At 39.4% G+C, this 21770-nt stretch overlaps 1 protein-coding gene across 1 annotated transcript in view; it reads right to left on the bottom strand.

The window, feature by feature from the left end:
- AFTPH (aftiphilin) overlaps positions 1-21770 on the bottom strand; it is a 64977-nt gene that overhangs the window by 24511 nt on the left and 18696 nt on the right. Inside the window, 5 exon segments of the mRNA XM_050952046.1 lie at positions 1116-1238; positions 3993-4049; positions 4411-4537; positions 5102-5253; positions 18076-19976. Coding sequence (XP_050808003.1) covers positions 1116-1238; positions 3993-4049; positions 4411-4537; positions 5102-5253; positions 18076-19944 — 2328 coding nt within the window. The 5' untranslated portion in view covers positions 19945-19976.

Here is a 21770-nt window from a genome sequence, read left to right as displayed (position 1 = left end):
GAATTGATCACTGAAACAAGAGTGAAATCTGGTCACTTTGAGACTATTGACACTGATGGTGCTGAATACAAAAAGACAGAGATAACTAGATACAAGCATAAACACAGATGCACTTGGAGCACCCAGGGTACTGACTGTTCTGAATGGAGTCAATAGCGAAAAAACACTTTCACCACCAGCAGGACACAGCAGCTCTGTTATGCCAAGTCAACATGGTAGAACAAGTTGCTAATGGAGATCAATAAGTCCTGAAGTGCTTGATTCAATGGCTTAACTAAGCACCAGAACAACTGGAACTAGAGTCATAGATGTTTTTTCAATCAGAAGTCATGGGCCTGATGCATAATCAAAGGAGCAGAGTGGTTTAATTGATTTGATCAGAACTCTGAGGGATGTCTGTATTGAACCTCATTCTCTGAACCTGTGCTGCGCATAACTGAGGTGATATGCTCATGATTTAGATGCCTCAGTGTGTCCCACTGACTCTGATGCCCCAGAATGTTCCACTGACAGATGTTGGAGACAGTCACACGTGCCAGTAATGGACATTTTATGACTACACCCAGGGTATTTCTCTAACTGGCCAGGCTGCTTCCTATGTATTCTGCAAGATAAAATAAAGAGAAAGGAAAAACAGTGCAACAAGCACAACTTTAAAACTACACTTTAGAAAATGTAAGACATTTGTCAGACAAGTAAAAGTGGCTCCATACAGAAAATGTGAAAACAAAAAGAAAAGGGCACTAAGGATAGGGAAGGTACAAGAAACCCAGAGAGAACTTTGAATGAAAAACATCAGTCAGAAGAGGGCCAGCTGCTATGGCACACTTCACAATCACAGCAGGAGCTCATTCACAGTCAGTTGTTAGAAAGCAGCTAACCATTAGAGGCATTAGAGGTCATCAGGGCTCTTAGCAGATGCAGGTCTCCCTGTTAGTGGCTGGCAACCAGAGACAGCTTCGGTACTCCTTCCAGACACACAAGGGGTGGATCCAAGGTGGGATTTACTGTGATGCAGAGAAAACTCTTTTATATGTTCAGATTCCCTTGGCACCAGAACCCTGAACTGTAATATTATAAAGCTAGATCAGGCACCCTGCTTTCCAGTTTTTTACCTGGAACTGATCAGATGTACATGTGCTCATCTCTGGTGATACAGGGGTAGTCTGTCCTATGGAAGCTATTTTTTCTGCAGCAGATATTGGTTTCAGAGGTTCCTTGGTAGGCTCTAGCATACCCTAAAAAAATAAGAGTCACGTGTACATATACGCCAAGAACTACACAGACATTGAAAGACAGAAAATATGGTACTAAATAGTAATATTCTGAAGCAGGTGGGTCCCAAATGTTATTTCTGGGAATATTTTCATATTCAATGTTTTAAGACCTCATCCGGCTCTATTTAGTGGATCATAGGGACCATTTTACAGTAAACAATGGAGACCCAAACCCTTTAACTGAGTCTTATTACGATCAGTAACATCACACAAATTAGAAGATACTGTTCCATAATCAATGACATTTTCCCTCCCTGGTGTAAGTGGACTCTCATAAGGATCAAGTGCCACAGGAGAAAGTAATATAGTAGTATTTACTCCATTTTACCACACAAAATAAATTGGTTATTTATAAGAATTGAGTCATTTTGTAGCATGATTTTGTCTCCAATACCTTATTTTCTGTGTGATTTTCTATTACTACCGCCAAGGATGTAAATCCAGTTTAAAATCTCAGAGAGGTCAATGAGACAGGGCTTTTCATTCTGACTCAAGTACTCAAGGCCTAGGATAATGATCTGAGTGGGCTTTGAACTCTTAAGCTCTTTTGCACATAAGTGAGAAAAACTGGTGTAGTCACAGGCATAATTTGCATTCAGACATACAAAAGACTTCTGTTCACACAGAAGCATGTCCAAACCATGGGTTTGTTCCACATATCGTTGAAATTGTGTAAGTTAGCCACCAAAATTAGCTTGTCCAATGGTCAAGTGGTTCCACCACATGAGGAAATTAATGTTCAGGACCCAAACTCACTGGATCAGCAAAGAAAACAAATTTAGTTTCAGAATGGAGGGAACACCTGAAGCTGTGTGGTAAGAGGACACAGTAAGGCATTTTGCATTAAAAGTCCATCTGCATACTGCTTATTTATATTTAACAATTAACTCATATGTGCATATGTATATTATATAAAAACAAAATTTAGGAGAGTGGTTTCTATGATGATATTTTCAAGAAGAATTTTGTAAAGATTTCTATGAGGCATGAGCTGCTGTGATGGGTGACTAATACCATGTATATTATTGGCCAAGTACGTACCTTACTGGTACAATAGATGGTCCAGCTCCTAAATATATACATAAGATAAGCCACTGCTTACTAATAAGAGATTTAAAACTCCCTCTGTAATACACAACAGGCAGATCCTGACTCAAAGCTGTGCACAAATAGGGCTTAATAAGTCCAAGTCTGAACTGCTGTGAATCTTTATATTAAAATGTTTCCTGGTAAATAACAGTGCATAACATGTACCAGACAGTTGTAATTTCTTCTGTAAGAGGACTACCTATTAATATTTAAAAAAAATAAAATTCCCATAAACAGAAAAAGCTTTTAAAACTCTGATCAGAAAAATTATGATTCTTGGTCTGTCAATGTTTGTCTTATTACAGATATTGCCAGGTGTCTAAGATGCCAGACAGGACAACATGGAGAAATTATTGCAATTCTTAAATGAAAATGGATGAGATCACCAGACAACACTACTTTAGATTTCAAAGACACTGAAGGGAAAAACCTCCTTTACATACTGTTGCTATTTTTTAAAGCAACTTTCAGAGCAAAGGCAGTCTATGGTATCTGTGGAACACATCCTGTAAGGACGTATGGCCTGATGTCCACTTTGTACAATGTGTTCCTTGAATGAGGCAGGAATTCATAGGAGCCCTTGACTCAATCACTGCAGATATCGTACATACAGGACTTTCATTGACTGGAAGACATGGAATAGTGCATAGCAATACAAGAAGATACCCAGGTATCTAAGAATGTTGAAAAAATATTGTATTTGAGGCTATGTCTTCACTACCCGCCGTATCGGTGGGTAGCAATCGATTCCTCGGGGATCGATATATCGCGTCTCATCTAGACATGATATATCGATCCCCGAACGAACTTATATCGATTCCGGAACTCCACCAACCACAACGGAGTTGCAGAGTTGACATGGGGAGCCGCGGACATCGATCCCGCGCCGTGAGGACAGTGAGTAATTCGATCTTAGATACTTCGACTTCAGCTACGTTATTCACGTAGCTGAAGTTGCGTATCTGAGATCGATTTTCCCCCGTAGTGTAGACCAGCCCTGAGAAACAGCACGTGATCATGTACTCAGACTTACGTACTAGGGATCAGGGTAATGGTTGCATGAGCCAGAAGAGTAATGTTTGATGGGGATAGGTGAAGAAACTTTGCTTAGTAATATAATAATTGTCTACAATAGGTTTTCTTGAACAGCAGCATCTAGTACTAGTTAGTCAGAAACAGTATACCGGACTATATGGATTTATAATCTGATTCATTCTGGCAACTCCTATGTTCACATTGCCATTTCCTGACCGAGGATTTAACCATGCCACTTTAAACTTCTTAACTGAGGTTTTTTTCTTGAATGTTTTAAAAGCTGTATTCTAATCTCATGGATTTTCATTAAATAAGCTAAGAGTCATTGTTCAGCCTACACACACTTTAACATATTGCATTATAATCTTTTCTTCTCACCAAAATGAGATTGGATCACATTCAGCATAATTTACTAAACAAATAAAGCAAGTTATTTACATGTTTTGCAAGCTTCTCTCTCTAACAACTCTATTGATTCCCAACAAGTATTTGGGCATGCTATAAAAACCTCTTTCAGCTTGTGTGGTGCTTAATGGCACTTATATATTTGATTATACACAGTTTTTGTGGGAAGCATACTACGGTACTTACCAGTCCTGCTGCATACATGGGTACAATAACAGGCTGCTTCTTGTTGCCTGTAAAAAGCTGATAAAAAAGATGGATGACTTAAGAAGTTTTCCCATTCTATCTTAATTATAAATAAAATTAGTATCTTAAAATATGGGTCAATGGATTAGGGTTATATTTCTGAGATTCATATCAGAGCAAAGACCATATGAATTTATAACTAAACAAGGTTTTCATTTTCTTTTAAACAACTTTATACTGGAAATATAAATTCTCCTGAATTGTGAAGCTGCAGTACTAAATATACTGACACGAAAACTCATTTTAATGTATGTCTTCTATGAAGAAGTGTGATCATTCAGAAAGAAACACAGGCATGCACAAGTAAATTTACTACAGCTCCCCTAAAGAAACCGTTAAGTTTTATAGATAAACTCACAATATTTCTTGTGTCAATTCCCAAGGAGCATAAAAGCTTTTTGTTGCTGTGAGAGCCACCCCACTGATATCTCAATCCATACGAATCATGGATATCCTGCAGCTCTGTCCACACTTCCATAAGTTCCCTATACAACCCATGAAAAATCAAATCATCAACAGGAAGAATCATATGACTCAGCAGTTTTAGACATATTCTAATTATTAATGTGACTGATGTTATAAATTCCAATTAAATTTGTGCCCAAACACTAGTACTCAAGGGAGTTAAAATTGCTGTAGTGTTCTCAGAACAATTATTATTCAGACTTCTAACTGGAAAATGATGCCCACAGAAGACAGAACAGGGCCTATTTAGACTTCAACGCATGAATTAATACAGCAATTTGTAGCAAGTGTAAGTAATAGGCTACATCTTAATTAACTATCTCATTTAGACATCACTTAAAAGCAGAGGAAAAACCACCAATTAGATGAAATACTATCAGTACATGTGGTCACTGAAACAGACTACTGAACTACAATGATTAACTTTTATCCTATAATTTCTAAAGACACTTACAGAAACATCAGAATTTGACATACATCGCTACGTGGTTTTTAAAGTTATAGTTTGTGTAAAGACCTAGGTTTACTAAAAGTAGCTTTATTCACTTGATTTTCTTTAAGTTTGCCATATTAGTGTTTCTTACCCACAGTTAGCCAAAGTCTCTCCTGTTCTCATCCGTTTGTTGCTTGCTTCCAGAAAAAGGTTCAAGGAAATTATCTCTTCTTCTATTTCAAGAACAGGTATGGAAGGAAAGCAAACTTCAAATATTCGCTCCAGACGGCTTAGCAACGTTGTCTAACAAACAAACACCAAAGAAACGTATTTCAAGTTTTCTTTAACTGCTTGTTCCAAAAATAAAGAAAAAAATCTGATGAGCGTGACAAATGAGAAATTATACATAGTTCACATTCAAAGAAAATTATAATACACTTTTACATAATAACTTTTGTCAGGGGATCACAAAGCTCTTTGCAACTCTACGAATCACAACAACTGAGGGGTAGGTAAGTGATGTATCCACCACTGACAGTACTGCTATACAAGTTTGACGCAAGAAGTTATTACAATGTCTAGATGAAACTGCAAGGTGAATGCTGGCAGGAAAAACGTGCAGCAAGTATTCAAAGTGATATTTAGTTAGGGTGTGCGTTAATGTCCCTCATTCTTAAGGTAGGGACAGTAAGATCTTTACTCAACACAACTGGTCAAGACCTTGGTTTTGAATGTCCTCTGAAATACAGAACTGGCAACAGCAAAGTTCACCCTGATGACAGGGGACTGGTTCGATATCAATTCAAAGGGAATATATCTATTTCCTACATCATCTAGATATTTATCAGGTCTCCATCAAAGTACTGTCCTGGCCCAACCAAGCTTAGTTTATAATCTAACAGGCCAATAGTATAAATATGGGCACCTGCTATGCAACACTTATTCTTTCTATAATATTTCCAAATACTGTGCGCTTTGTAAAGAGTATTCATTATTAGAGATTTAAGTAGCATCCAAATGTGCACTAGGCTTGTTACAAATGAGACAAATCCCTATTTAGCTGAAGAGCTTCAATCTAAACAGATAAATAAGGACAGGAGAAGGGGATGCAACATGAGTTTTTACACATATTTCAAAATACAAACTTTGCCTATATTATCCCCCCCCATTAGTGTATATTTATATAATTGTTAGCCCAATTTTCCATTTTTAGCTCTTCTATAAAAAGTTAACTCTACATCTTGGCCTTCCTCCCAGTAACTCCCTTCTCTTCCCATTAACAGTTGACCAAAAGGTTTTCTGGCGATTTCTGTGGGCTCGTGAGGCAGTGCAGTGCTTCCTCTACAATATCTTTTGCCTTCCTACAGAAGCGGGGCCATTTTTAGGCCATCCTTTAAAAGGTGCTGGAATGAGTGAGCCTGACAGTTTTACCTTCAATGAAAAGCCTATTTAGGGGCAGAACACAACAAAACCCCACATTTCTCTGTATACTGACCTACCGCCATTACAAGGAACACCTAAGATTATGGCAACTGAAAAATCAGAGAATACGCTTTCCAGTTTACTTTATGCATTTGACGTATAGTCACTTTCAGTGTCTCCTTTTCATGTAGAAAAAATTGTTAAACCACGACAAATTTTTGTATTTTTAAAGGGCAGGTTTGGGGCTTTTTTAAAAAAAAATAACTATCCCTTCAGGTTTTGTAATCTTTACTATCATTTCATTTACAGTTCCAACATGGCCCTTGTCATGTTGCAGCTGCTCTGCCGTTCCCTGTCTGTCCAACTGCTGCATTGCACAGCAGGGAAGAGACTAGCATTTGGCTATTCCATTTCTGATGGTCTATTTGGCTGTGGGAGCCGCATGGCAAGGCAGAAGAGGCACTTGAGTCACGGTCCAAGCTTCAGGGAGTGTCTAGTAAGGATGGCTCCACTCCACCACATAGTTACCCAGGGCAGTGGAAGATGAGAACCAATTACTCCTGGATACTCTCCCCCAGGCCAGGTTAGAGCAGCTTGGAGGCAGCTCTAATTTGCACCATCAGGCTAAAATCCACAAGGGACTATACGCCAACTGAGGATAGCCAGAGCACAATGTGCTCCAGCCACTCTCCTGATTCTGACACACTCCTCTGCACCAAGGGCTGAGGCAAGGAGGTGCAAAAGCTGGTTTTTCTTCAAACTGGGGATTCTCTCATATTGAGTGAATCCCCAGCAGGGGACTTTCAAGTGACTTCCACTCCCTCTGAAGCACCTCAGTGGCACAAAGATTTGAACAAGGCAGACAACGTGTCCGTACATATATTTTTTACCCTTAACCTTTTTTGATATATGTCTGGGAGTCAGGATGGTCAGGCTTAAAAATAATGTAATGCACTAATTATTTCCTTTTAGAATTTTTCTGTTAGTCCTTTTACAAGAAACGATCTATTTCAAAATTAAGTATTATACTCTGTGTGAAACTACATCCGTTCCTATGATCTTTTACAAACTACTGACCTTTACTTAACATTCCTAAGATATATGCTACAGTCCATCAGAACTGCACAGCAATGCTCACTATGAAGGCAGCAGAGGTGCCCAGCCGTATTGGTAAAGTAGCACACCATCAAGTTTCCCAGGAAAGAGTCAAGATTTGGGAATATACTCAATCCCATGGTGTAATGGCTAAGAATAGGTTTGCTTAAATAACAAGCCATCTACAACAGGAAAGTGCCTGCCACTGTGAATACCTACCGCCACTCAGAAAACCAGGGCAATGTCTAAGTTGGTGGCTTGATTTTAGGGCAGTGCAAATGACAGCAAGAGAAGGAATACAATAGAAAGAGCGCTTAATAGCAGAACTTCATCTCAGGCTATTGCCAGCACCCACATAAAAATTCAGTTACAAGTTTGAGAGAGGAAGACAGTTACTGCAGCCTTAGCACAATATTATTTCATCAAAACATCTTTGGCACATGCTTTTATCTATTCAAGTCTGACAGAAACATTTAGAAGGATCTCCAGTTATTTATAGGTGATGTATGTGGAAAGTAGGCAGGTTTCTATCGAAAATTGGGAGATCTGAACTGGGGAGAATTCCAGCTCCCTGGACTCATGCAATCCAAGTATATCAAGGGAACAATGGCAATAGCTCCAAAGGGAACAACTACACTTGTTCATTTAATTGGAAATATGACACTGTGTTGGCATCTCCTGGGTGGAAAGGGAGTTATCAAAAAATAAACACTTTACAAAATGCTGCTAATTTTAGAACTACATCCATTTTGTTTCATAAATCCCATTCAACTGCTTTACTGGAGAAAAAATAGTGGAAAATATTTATATACATTGTGTACAACTACCAGGTCTTCCTGGATGATCTAGTTATACAATAACTTACTGTAAAGATGAAAAAAATCACAATCTAATTATTCAATACAAAATATTACCTATAATGCTTTGACAGAGCAGCAAGTATGCTTCCTAAAATTTAATATGCATTGTTGTTGTAATCGTGTTGGTCCCAGGATATTAGAGAAACAAGGTGAATGAGGTAATCTCTTTTATTGAGCCAACTTCTGTTGGTGAGAGAGACAAGCTCATCCTCATGAGTTCTGTGTAGCTTAAAAGCTTGACTCTCTCACCCACAGAAGCAATAATAAAAGATATTACCTCACCCACCTTGTCTCTCTAAAATTTAATATGACATTTGTTGAACAGAACAAATTGTTTCCACTTTTTGTGGCACTAGATGTATTTATGGCTCCTGAAAGTTCTGCACACATGCACCATTACAATTTGAGGAGAAAAGAGGGGTTTTTAATCAACAAGTAGAATTAAGAGAGTTAGACCATAACTTGTCATCCTGAAAGTTAACTATGATATTTCATGTGTGTCTGACGAAGTGGGCATTCACCCATAAAATCTTATGCTCCAAAACATCTGTTAGTCTATAAGGTGCCACAGGAGTCTCTGTTGCTTTTTATGATATTCCATGCAATCAAAGAGAGTGAAAGATTATGTTAGTAAGTGCCCCCTCAAATGGGTCAAAGTAGTTATATGTATTCTAAGGTCATGGGCATTATAACTTAGGCCTTTTACACCTTTTAACTGCATATGGGATAAATGCTGGCCAATTGTTTCAAGGTCCTCTTATTGAAGGCTATTTTGCTGCAATAATGCAGGCACTAAAAGGTAGAAGATTTTTTATTCTATTAAACTATAAAGTATTTATATATTAGTTTAATATACTTCTATAACATTTCTTATTTGGAAAGTCTATTAAAGTGCTACCTACTATTTGATTAGCATTAGTATCAATGTTTCTTGAGAGGGATTTTGGTTAATATTGTGTAAGTGCTTCTGAAGGTGGCCACTCATTACAGTTTATTTTAAAATTAGAAGGTGAGACAACTGATAGGAGCCAAATTCCAAACACAGGACTCAACTGTATCCCTTATTCAAATGAGAAATGAGCAAGGAGCACAGGATTAGGCCCTTAACCATAACGTCTTAAAAAAATTAAGGGCCTGGTGTACACTTCATTTTCTCTCTTTTTACAATGTACCTTATCCATGGGCTATCAATAAAACATTTTATATAATAAATCTACACTGACCCAATGAAAACAGAATACTAATTAATCCAAAAACCACAGTCTTGGAGTTTCAGTGATAATAAATTAAAAATCTTCCCACTCAACACCTCCATATCCCTTTAAAGCTTGGGTAATGGACCGACCTTACAACCTGCCCTGAAGGGCAACAAATTTCGTCTCCATTGGCAGATATTACTTTGAAAGTAAAGAGCATGGGGGGGGGGACCCTCCACTGAGCAACTTGCCACAAGCCCAATGACGTACAAATATAGGAAGTGTAAGACTGCCTCCCAGTTGCCATGGTATAACAGAAGGAGAGGCAGGGAAGAGAGAGTCCCACCTACGTAAAAGATCCAAACAATAGAGGGATTTTTAAGATAAATAACTGCAATTCAAGGTTTTAGCTTTAACTGCACAAAAATCTTTTGAAAGACTTACCGTATATACTCGGTCATAAAAACTGGTTCATTTATAAGCCGACCCCTGCAAGATGGATAAGTAAAAATGGAAAAATTCTACAACCCACTCATAAGCCCACCCTATAATTCAGGGGTCAGCAAACTTTGGCTCCCAGGCCATCAAGATAAGTCGCTGGTGGTCCGAGATGGTTTGTTTACCTCAAGCATCTGCAGACACAGAGGTAAACCTAAGTAAACAAAGTGTCCTGGCGCGCAAGCTACTTACCCTGATAGGCTGGGACAGCAACTTGCTGGGAAATTTTTGTGGGGAGGAGCTGGGAGTTAGGGGAGTAACCCCTGTGACCACGCTCCACATGACCCCACCCCTAGCCAGGGACCCCTCCCACTCTCCCCATCCCATCCCTTCTCACCTCCCCAGATAAGGGCCAGGGGAGGATGTCTCTGACCTGGCTGCAGCTGCTCTGGCAGGCTGCGCAGCGTGGCTGCAGACTGCTCTAACAGGCCAGAGCGGGCAGCGTGGCCACAGCATGTTCCAGCGGGGTAGGCCAGGCAGCGTGGCCACAGTGTGCTCCGGCACCCAGGCGGCGCAGCCACAGCCTGCTCTGGGGAGTGGGGCTGAGCAGCACGGCTGTAGCCTGTCAGCCCCGAGCTGCAGCTGCTTTGGAGGCTGGAGGGACAGCAGCATGGCCAGAAGTGGAGAGACTCTGGCCCTGCCTCTTCCCTTGTCTCTCTGCTGGCTGTGCTGCCACTCCTTGCTCCCTCTGTTGGGGGGAGGGGCTGGGTCCCACCTCTCCCTCTCTATACCCCTTCATAAATCGACCTTCATCTCTGGTGCTCCCCGTTTTTACTAAAAAATTCAGCTTATGAACAAGTATATATGGTACACATTCAGATCTGACTACAGAGATTAAAACAACAAAATGATGCAAAGGCATATGCAGAGAATAGGCATACGAAGAGAATAAAGCAGCTAAATTTATAGTCTGGAAGAAAAAAGTTTGTGGGGACATGATCTGATGATAACTTCAAGTTCACAAGTTAAATGAAGGAAGAGAATTATTTGGTCTCAGAAGATGGAAGACCAAGGAGCAATGGTCTTAAGGCAAGGAAGAGAAAATCTGGATTAAAGTAAAGAATGTTAAAGTATATCTCCGATGATAGACATCTCTCTAGCACAGTGGACCTAATTCACAAATATTTCTGTCCAAAAGGCAGAAGTTTTTTTGTTAAATAAAATTGGAAGCTCCTGGTGCTGGGATTTATGCTAAACTGACCATGCTGTCACCAATATATTTGCCTCCAAAGAGATGAGTAGCTTTCTGAGACAGCCTTTTGCAAGGACTGGCCTATACAGTTTCTGCACTCACTTAACTAAATAGGTTTAGAAATGGATTTAAAAATTGTTGCAACTCTCCTAATGTGGACACTCTTGCATCAATTTAACAGGGTCATAAGGTTGGTTTATTGCAATTGTTCAAACAGAGCTACACACGTTTAACTAATTTTTTTTAAAACATTACCTTAGTTAAGCTGGTGCAACTTGTTATTTAAAGAGGCTCAAAGGATTCTTTACCCCAAGAAACAAACTTCCTTTTAAACACCTTCTAACAATTTACCCCCTTCTCTTCAGTGTGGACTCCACCTGGAAGGAAGGGAGTCTTCACAGAATCACTTTGGAGACAAAAATTTCCATTGGTTACCAGGAGAAGCCGAACTTATGGGCAAGAAAACTAGTTTTCCCTTTCTGGTCCCACATTTAAACATTTTAAAAGAAAAAACAAACATAAGATGCCTTTGTGAATTCTTCAAAAGATTTAGCAAAGACAGTTATTTGGTTTTAAATATTCCAAGAGAGCATTTGCTGTTCGAAACACTGCGACATTAATGTTTTCACTTTCTGATCTGCATGTACCAACTTAGTCTATTTTCACTGTGAAAGCACAAAAGGTTGAAAGAGTAAACTGCTAGCATAAATCACAACAAATGTGTTACACAATTTTTTCAGTTATATAAGGTGTTATTAGAAAGAGGCATGGAATATTTTTTCTAAAAAGTAGAATTTTTTTAAAGTGATACTAAAAAGTTTTTACAATGAACTGCTGAGCAAACTGAAAATTAAGTAAAAAGTTACCCACAAATGGGAACAGAATGGATGGATAACCTTTTTTCCTGCTTTAAAAAAAAAAAAAAAAAAGCAAATAGCAGGAATGCCAAGCCTTGTCTTCCTGGTTTGCATGTTTACTGTAAGCTCTTATTCCTTAGTAAAAGAGGGTGCTGACTCTCTAACAAAACTTCTCTTCCATCTGTTTAAGTTACATAAGTTTTAACTTATTTGAACAAAAAAAGTTAAACAAATTTAAAAAAAAATACACTGAGTAAAATTTACTTTCCCTCCCAATAAGTTATGTTACCATTTCAACTATCAGACAGAAAAAAAACAGGATAAATAAGACTTAGATATTCTTACTTAGTTGTAAGGTTTACCAACTTTTTGAATACTCTTTTCCAGGTCTTCTTCTATACAAGATACCATAAAGGTCATAAACCCTACTTTGTCTTCCTTTTCAGGTCCCTCCTAGTCAAACTGTGTGTGTTATAAAGTAAAACATTTTTAATTACCTACTTGACTTTCATTTTTAAAGTACAGTTTCCTTCATTTAGAGAAGCCCTTTAACAGCTCATTTGCTGATATACTACTAGCAGACTTTAGAACTTGGTTGTCAGCAGGGGTTTCTCACGGAAGCAATAAGCAGTAGTAACATGCACAACTTGTTATGTATAGTTACAATTTACACTGTAAATAGGGTGACCAGATGTCCCGATTTTATAGGACAGCTCCAATATTTGGGGCTTTTTATTTATTTTTTTTTAAATATGGGCTCCTATTACCCCCCCAAACACTGTCCCGATTTTTCACACTTGCTGTCTGGTCATCCTAATTGTAAGTTTCACAAGTTACCTGAACTTAAAACTGTGCCAATGCAACCTGAATTCATCCCCATGTATGTTGTGATACAGCCTTCAATTACAAGATTACATGCTATTTTCCCATAGAACCTGCACTGCATTCAGTGCAGAGAACTGATGGTGCTCACTGAATGGACAGCTATTCAATATTTCTCTTTATCCTCAGAGATTCATTGATTCTAAAGGCAGAAAGGACAACTGTAATCATCTAGTCTGACCGCCTATGTAACACAGGCCATAGAATGCCTCCAAAATAATTTGTTTGATATAGAGCATATCTTAGAAAAAACATCAGTTTGATTTAAAAATGGCCAGTGATGGGGAATCCACCTCACTGTTAAAAATGTACACCTTCTTTCTAGTCTCTTATTTCACTGTATCCCAGTGTTTTATTTACTGTACACCATTCAAATTCAGCACTCTGTTCAGATTTACTCATTTCCCCCAGACTATTTTTAGGAAACAAAGCACCTGAGAGTTTCACAAATATTAATGAATTTATCTTTAAAAACCTCCTGTGAAATTAGGTGGTATTATCCTCATTTTACAGATGGAGAACTGAACCACAATGTCATATTCAAAACTGTTACAAGTGTCCACAATTTTGGGTGCCCAACTTAATATGCCCATGGCCTGATTTTTACTAAGTACTTAGGAAATTTTATAGCACTTTATGTTACACAGCACCACTCAAATCAACTTTAGTTGCAATTATGAGTGCTCAGTGACGCAAACTGGGACAATATCAGAGTCATTTCTTAGGAATATTTTGTACCACATGGTTTCCCTGTTCAGTTTTATATTTTATCCTGACTGAATGCAGAGTGTTAAACCAAAGAAGGCTGTAAAGGGAGGTTGTTAAGGAACCCATGAAGGGCAAAACAATGACAGATAAGGCAGTCTCTCAGGTACCTGCTTTAAGAAAACTAAAACAATGGCTGGGCCTCAGTTGGGTGGAAGAAGCTAATTTGTTGGAACCATCCAGATAAAGAAATTTTTCTCTTTCCAAAGCTAGAGCTGAGATCAAAAGACTCTCAAGGGTTAAAGAAAGTGCCCTGGCAGAGAGGGGGAAAGAAGTAGTCAGCTCATGGGAAGCTGAGAGAGAGAGTCAGCATGCAGCAGGGCTGAGACAGGAGAGCCAGAGCCTGCAGCAAGCAAGCTGTAACGTGCAGTACTGGGTTTAAAATGGTGCCAATGGCACCATGCCTACACTCAAAAGGGACCCCAGCCTGGCCTGCTCCACTCACACTGCATCCCGAGCCACTTGCTCTTCTCTACCCTCTCCCCTTCTCCAATCTATCACTTGCTCCTCTTGGCCCTCAGGCCCAGGACTTCTCTCCGCCCCTTGGCCCCGCCCACCAACTCCATGAGATCCCTGGCCCCTCCCCCGCCTACTGCTTGCTCCTCTCGGCCAGTGGACAGCCAGCCAAGGGCTCCTCTCTGCCTCCACCACTGGTAGCAGAGAGGAGCCCTCAGCCGCTACTGCTCTGGGCCAGTGACCTACTGTCCGCTTCCAGTTCCTTGCAGGTGGAGCCCACCTCTCCCTGGTGCTCTGGAGAAGTGGCAGGCAGGGGAAGTTGGTGGCTGCCACCCACCCCATCCCTGGAAGGAAATGCCTCCTCCGCCACAGGCAACAGCGCCAGAAAGGCAGGGCTGAGTAGGGCCCCTGGGATGCTCTGTGCTCCCGAGCTTCAGCTGTCTTGCCCTGTAGCATTGTACTGGAAGAGGGGATCCCTGCTCTGTGCTGGCTCAGCAGGGCCAGAGAGCAGCCAGAGGGCAGGGCTTGGAGAATAGGTCTCTGGGGAGTCTGTGTTTTGGGGTGCTGAGCTGTGAGGGGTATGTGGGAGAGTGCTGGGCAGTGGACAAGGTCTGTTTTGGGGTGCTAGGTAGCAGGGGTATGTTGGTGAGCACTGGGTGGTGGGGGAGGTCTGTGTGTGTTGGTTTCCATCCTGTGAAACCATAGTGACTCTCTCAGGATATCAGTGGGATTGTCACCTTTAGATCCATAGCACAGACCTTTCCTACTTGAGCTAGTGGAAGAACAAGTAGCAGTCGTAAGCTGTTATTCTCTATGTAGACCAGTCATTAGCAGGAAATAAAACATTTTGTGAGTGGGTCTCACAGATAACTGTTAGACAGCAGGAAGGTGTTGACTTTGGAATCCCGGATTCCATTGAAGTTTCTGGAGAGAAGTGTACTCTAGTGGATACAGATCCTTCTGTCCCTCCCCCACAACACACACAACACCCAGCTTTGTCCCTTTTTACGCCTCTTCCATCTCCTCTTATCCACTCCCCCAAATGTTTCAAGTTTGGCAAATTACAAGCAACTGACTATGTGGCCTTTTAACAAAGTGTTAGCCAACTTTAATTATAGGTGTTGCTGCCAGTTCTTCCTATAATAAATTGCATTCCATCCCTCATCCTTTGTTTTTCTGCTTTCTATATAGTGCCTGATTCTGTGAGCCATTACGCATCTGAATAACTTCATTGAAGTCAGTGGAATTATCTGTGTACAGGCTTGCAAGACCTGGCCCCTAGACTGAGGGCATTTTCAGGATAGGGAGCTTGTCTTTGGAGGAGTCTATAGACACCTACCAAACTATTAGCATTATTTTTCACCGGTGCTGGGAAGTGGGAGGACAGTTCTTAAATATCTTAAATGTTCATGGTAACCAATTTTTCTGTATCAGTTAAAAAGAAATAGGACATATCCTGCACCACACATCTCACTCAGGGAAGAACAAATGATTTATTGGTTTTGTTGCATAGCCATCAGTGAATTAGATTAACTGTTAAGCATTGTCCATGTGCTCAGTGCGTACATGACATGAAAGATGGCAGTCTCTACCCCAAGAAGCTTATGTGCAGTATCACGTCTAATCCTATATATTAATCACAATAGGACCTTATACTTAAAAAAGCAGGCCTACGCTATATTGCAACAACTGTTATTGGATCTTCACAGTTGAAATGAGACATTAATATTAAAAACTTCAAAGTATCCAGTAAACAGCTTATGTAAAGTTTGTCCACCAGCCTTTGGTTTGGGGGGAAGAAAATATTTTTATGTCCCATTAAAAAGGATGTGTCAAAAATATTTGTTTTCAGCAATGCACAGATGAACTTGTGCAACTTCATAGTCTACTTGCAACAAGCGTGGAAAATCCCTTCAGACAATTTATTTTAAAGGGAGGGTGCCCTGATTACAAATTCCAGCAACAATTAAATAATGTTCAAGTACTTGACATTGTTGATCTGTTTAATACTACAAAAATTAAATTTCTGACAGAAATAAACATGTTCAGAGCAGAGATTTTCATTTTGTCCTCAAACACCCTGGTTGTGCATTTGTGATCTTATGTTTACAAAAGCATTGCACTAAGTTACCACTAATAACAACCCCCCCGCTCCAATTTATAATCTATATTTTACTGGCAAAACTGGGTTACTTATCATTCCTCTCCATACACAATGCTCACTCAAGCCAGCTTCCCTAGTTAAGCCAACATCAAAACTGACCCCAGAATCATTAAAGCAGTTAGCAGAGATCAGTGCTGCATCCCTTGATTCATGCACCTTATGGCTCTAAGACTACATTCAGAAGACACAGCAACCTTACTGCCTGTTCCCTGTCCAGAATACATGGACCTCTGAGAGAAAAGGGAGTGAAGGACGACTGGTGAACTCAACATTTGGAAAACTCCAGCTACTGGCAAATAACTAGTTTTCCCCTTCATGAAAGGATCTCCACCATGCCACTATACAGTACTGGCATAGTTTCTGCATTTAAACAGTAATCACGTTGAATGAACACACAAATACACAATGCTATCAGTTAAATAAGGAAATACTTAGCAGCACAGCTAAATGCAAGATGGAACAAATTCTTTAGCATAAGCAGTCTGCTCCACCTTGCAAGTAGCTGTAATGCTCGGAGTACCTTTCCCAGACCTAAAGAAGAACTGTGTCTCTCAAAAGCTTGTCTCTCTCAATCAATAGAAGTTGGTTCGATAAAAAAAAAAATTACCTCACCCACCTTGTCTTTCTAATATCCTGGGACCAACACAGTTACAACTACACTGCACATGCTCAGCTAAGGAAGATTTAAATTCAGTACAGTTGTTCTGAAGTCAAGAATGTACAACTACAGTCAAACATCTACCCTGGTGCAAGAGAATCAGATGACCGAAGAAAAAACCCAGCTAGTAAGTTAGAAATTAGTATTTAGTTACACAATTAGCAATAAGCCAAAATTGCAATGGAAGTTACCAGCATCTTTTGAACAGTCATCTATCCCCATATTCTTGCTTAAGTATAGCAGTGATCAAAAGAAATCACTCTTGAATATTAATACCTTTGCCATAATGTTTAGCTTCCCCCCCAAATTAGAGTCTTAAATAAGAGTTTTCATAACATTTGACTCTTTAATTTTCTAATTAGTGTGACCTTAAGATTTAAAGCATTAGGGAAAGAACTTCATATTTTACTACTAGACCAGGAACAATTTTGTAACAGACTGACTATGCATGAGGAGGAAGTCAGAGTGGATAGCATGAACAGGAACTAAGTGACAAGTAAAAGTCTTAGGAAAACATTTTACATTTTTATCAGATTTTTTTAAAAAAGATTAAGATTGATGATCAGTTTATCGGTCACTTATCTTAGACTACATTTCAGGGAGTAGGAGACCTATCAGCTTTCAATTACTCTCTTTAAAACAATTTTTTTTAAAAAAAGTATTGATTTAAAAAGAACACCATTGTATTATTTTGCATCTGGGCATCAAATGATAATGAAAACCACTGAAGCTGTTTCTATACCCCAAAACAGTACGTAAATCTATGAAACAGCTGAAAGATGACATGTTGGCAAGTCTGTAAGGGCATCTCATAATGGAAACTTCAAAGGAGTTCTACATCTGTCAGAGGAATACATCAGTGGAAGGAATACATTTTCCAAGAACCAAATAAAAATTCTATTAACAAGTATTCTTTGTGAAATACACAAAAGCTATTGCTTTACACATTCAAAAATGTGCACTGGGAAAGAATTGCATGCACAATGGATTTTAAGATTAAAAAGTACACTTTTGAGTGATATAAGCCTTATAAAGCAATTTAAAAAAAATCCTCAAAAGGGACAAAATATAGAAAGTTACCTGAATTGAAGGTGCTGATTCTCGCCTACTAGCAACTCCCTGGAAAGATGCCAAAGCAACATCATCAGTCTGATGGGTCACAGGGCTGTCAATACTAAGAGATGCAACTGTCCTATGTGACTGCCACGTCTCTTTTCTATAATGAGATTCAGCAGCTTGTTCATCTCCAAAAGCAGCCCAATAACAGCTTTCTTTCTGTTCATCTTCAAAAGCATTCCACTCTGCAGCTTGGTTACAACCAGCTGAACTAAAGTCTGCAAAATCTTCAGAGTCCTGAAAAGCACTGCACTCGTCTTGAGGTGTTGGCACTGAATCAAACTCTCCAAATTCACTATTCTTTCCATATTCCAACTCAGTAAGAGGTGGGACTTCCAAGTCAGAAAGCGTATTGGTAGCTCTATATTCTAGTGTCTGATTTAGTTCAGACTGATCTAATTTTTGTTTGTCAACAGTTACCTCAATATTTATATCCCTAAACTCACCAAATTTACCACTTGGCTCACTGAAGTGTGCAGATTGTTCAGAAGAGTCTTCTAAACTGAAATCATTCACTGACTCTTGAGTGTCACTAATAAAAGCAGGAGATGCACCACTGACTGTGCCAAAATCACCAAAATCATCTTCGTTTGTATCACTACAAGACAGAAATTCAGTGCTACTTTCACCATTCTTTACATCTTCAAAATCACCCAAATCAGTTTCTTCTGCAGGATCACTGGTGGGGTTTTGAATTTTAGTAAAGTTGATACTTTCTGTTTCTGAAGAATCATCAGCCCTAGAAAAATCAAGTTCGTTGCTGTTCCCACGGTCACAATATTTTCCCCTTCCAGTGTTTTCTGCATTTTCAGTAGTGCCTATTGAAATCTCAGTTGTTTGAGTTGTGCTACAAATGAAGTCATTATGTTCCAGTGCTGTAGAGTCCTGCTCACAATTACTACCAACTTCATTATCTACTAAATTGGTTTCTGAAATGCAAGCCTGCTCATCTTCAGTGCAAGTCTCTCCTTCATATTCGTAGCTTCTATCTGAAGACTGTTCCTTCATAATACTTTGTTCAGCCACTCTATTTATTATATGGTTTTCCTGTACATTCAGTGCTTCTCTTTCATTAAAAACTTTGCATATTTTATGACCTGGTTCTTCTAAATGGATTGTTTCATTGTTTGAGAATGCAGCAAAATCTGCAAAATCCTCAGCTGGGCTGGGCAGAGAGTCTAAACTTAACTCAGTGCTATGAGTGCTAGTAGTTTTTAGTCCCTTTGAGTCACTGACACTGTCCAGATCTTCTATTCCCTGAGGATTTACAGAGTCCAATGCTGCAAAACCATTTGTTAGAATCTCTAGACATGGGAGTTTCTCACCATTACAAGTGTCTATTTGCTGGTCCTGGCCTGTAACTTTCATATCAGTTCTAACACCTTCAGAGGAGAAACCCTCTGCTTTTCCCCTGTTCTCTTTTTGTTCCCCTATTCTCTTTATATCTTCCAGATTAACATCAAAGGAAGAACCTGAAGTTCTAGATTTACATTTTTCTTTGCTGGTTTTAGTTGATATATCAGAGAGTTCTTTAGCAGGTTTAGGAAGTTCTGCAATGCAGTCTTTATCTTTACCATTTTTAACAGAGTTAAAGGTTGCAAGGCTATCTCCATTGTCAGAGTAATCATGAATTGGCATAAAATGGTTTGTGGGTATAAATTCCTCCTTTGAATTACTGTAGTCTGGTGCATCAAAATCAGCAAAACCTATACCAGAAGTGCCAACACCAGAGAATCCACCAAATTCCCCAAATTCATCATCGTCATCCTCATCAGCACCATTGTCTAGTGGAGGAGGGGAAGAAGAGTACATCCGAATTATGTCTGGTTCCATTGTTTAATTCCTTTTAGAAGGTTAATTTATACCTATAGAGGAAAAGAGGACATTATTACTTTTCCGACAAAGAACCTGAAATTTATTATGCAGTTTTATAGTTATACTGTAAAAACGTGAGATTGTTTTATTCTGTTTCACATTTCATGTAAAGAAAAAACGATATAAGCAGTGCATGGGCAACATTAGAACAGGGAAACAGTTGTATCCTGCCATCAGATAACGTATTCACAAAATGTGCTACAGATTGCATCACATTTATCTCAGTGCTTTAGACAGGAAGTGTCTAATGCAGCTTTAACAAACCAATTATTGAGAAGAATGGCCACAATGTAGACCTCTGATGACTGTGAAGGACTTTATAAAGGGAGTAAAAATAGCATGAGTGAATCTTTCTAGTGCCCTTTTTTTTTTTTTTTTTAAATATATTGTCACAAAAGTCACCACACAGTTAAGAATTCCTGTTAACTGCTGGAGGATTACATCAAGATTCAACACCAAAAAGAACCCCGAAGACATGAAACATATTTGTCTAGACAAGCTAAGGAACTCTCCACAGAGGTGGGGTTCAGTGGTTCTTAAGGTCTCTTGGCCTGTGACTCACAAGATGTCCAAAAATATACTTGACTCATCACACCCCACAATCTTTTGGGTGTGTAGAGGATTATGGGAAAATATTAAGCCATTTTATGGGTTGTACATCAAAAAAATGGGGAATTCTCCCCTCTTGCCTGGCACTCGCCACACAAAGACAGCTCCACAGGATCCTAGCTTTGGAATGGTAGAGGAAAGGGGGAGAGGAACTGACTGGATAATGAGTGGAAACCTAGAGTTCTTTCTCCTCAAACCCAGGCTTCTGTTGGATTCTACAGCCCATAGGATTTTATAGATCTCAGCCAGCCTGCATCACTTACTAAGCAGCTGCTCCAACTCATTTTCAGGTCACAATCCATCAGCTGAGAACTGCTGCTATAGGTACCACTAAAGCCTAATGCAAAAGTAACCTTTTTATTAGTTTATCCACAAAAGCAGAAGCTAGGATGATCTTTAAAATATTCAACTGAAAGCCACTAAACCACAGAAAGGTCCAATTTTTTAGAAGTCTTATACTCCACATTTTAGTGTTTTCAGTGCCTAGGTACAATGGTGATTGAGTGCTTTATAAATACCTTAGAAATAAATAGATTTGTCATTTAATCTTAAACTGTAAACTACTTCAGTAAATTATTTTGAAAGAAAATCTCAATCTTTCCCTTTAAATGGTTTAAAAAATTTCAGTATTGCATAAGCTGCAAGTTCCCACTGTGTTTACTACTATTTACACATGGTTAGCTGTATATGCCATTGAATTTGGTGGAAGGCAGGGCTCTTCCTTTAGAATGCAAGTTTCAAAGCAGTCTTTACACTTTACAAAATAGGAGTACTCATGAAGTACAACATTTACTGTTCACAAATCATGATCATTGTTCAATGTAGGTATGGGAGCTGTACATACACGGTAATATTTATTTCCTGTACAAAAATGGCTATATTGAAATGTGCCAGACAAAAATGGACTTCTGGGCCAATATGTGTTAAATCAATTTCCTGGGGAATGGGTAACGCCGTGACTTTGGTTATGAAACCAAAACAAACCAAAACACAGCATTCTTAAGCTACATCATGAGGAGAGGGCCATCAACCAGTGATTATTCATTTCTGGAGATTGGAGACCAAACCGGGCCTGCGCTTCCATTTAGGTGACCTAGGCGGTCGCCTAGGGCACCAGGATTTGAGGGGGTGGCATTTTGCCGCCCTTGGCGGCAGTTCGGCAGCAAGGGGTCCTT

The sequence above is a fragment of the Gopherus flavomarginatus genome, chromosome 4 (assembly GCF_025201925.1).
Source record: "Gopherus flavomarginatus isolate rGopFla2 chromosome 4, rGopFla2.mat.asm, whole genome shotgun sequence".
Classification (NCBI taxonomy): domain Eukaryota; kingdom Metazoa; phylum Chordata; order Testudines; family Testudinidae; genus Gopherus; species Gopherus flavomarginatus.
This window is presented reverse-complemented; position numbering and strand designations above follow the sequence as displayed.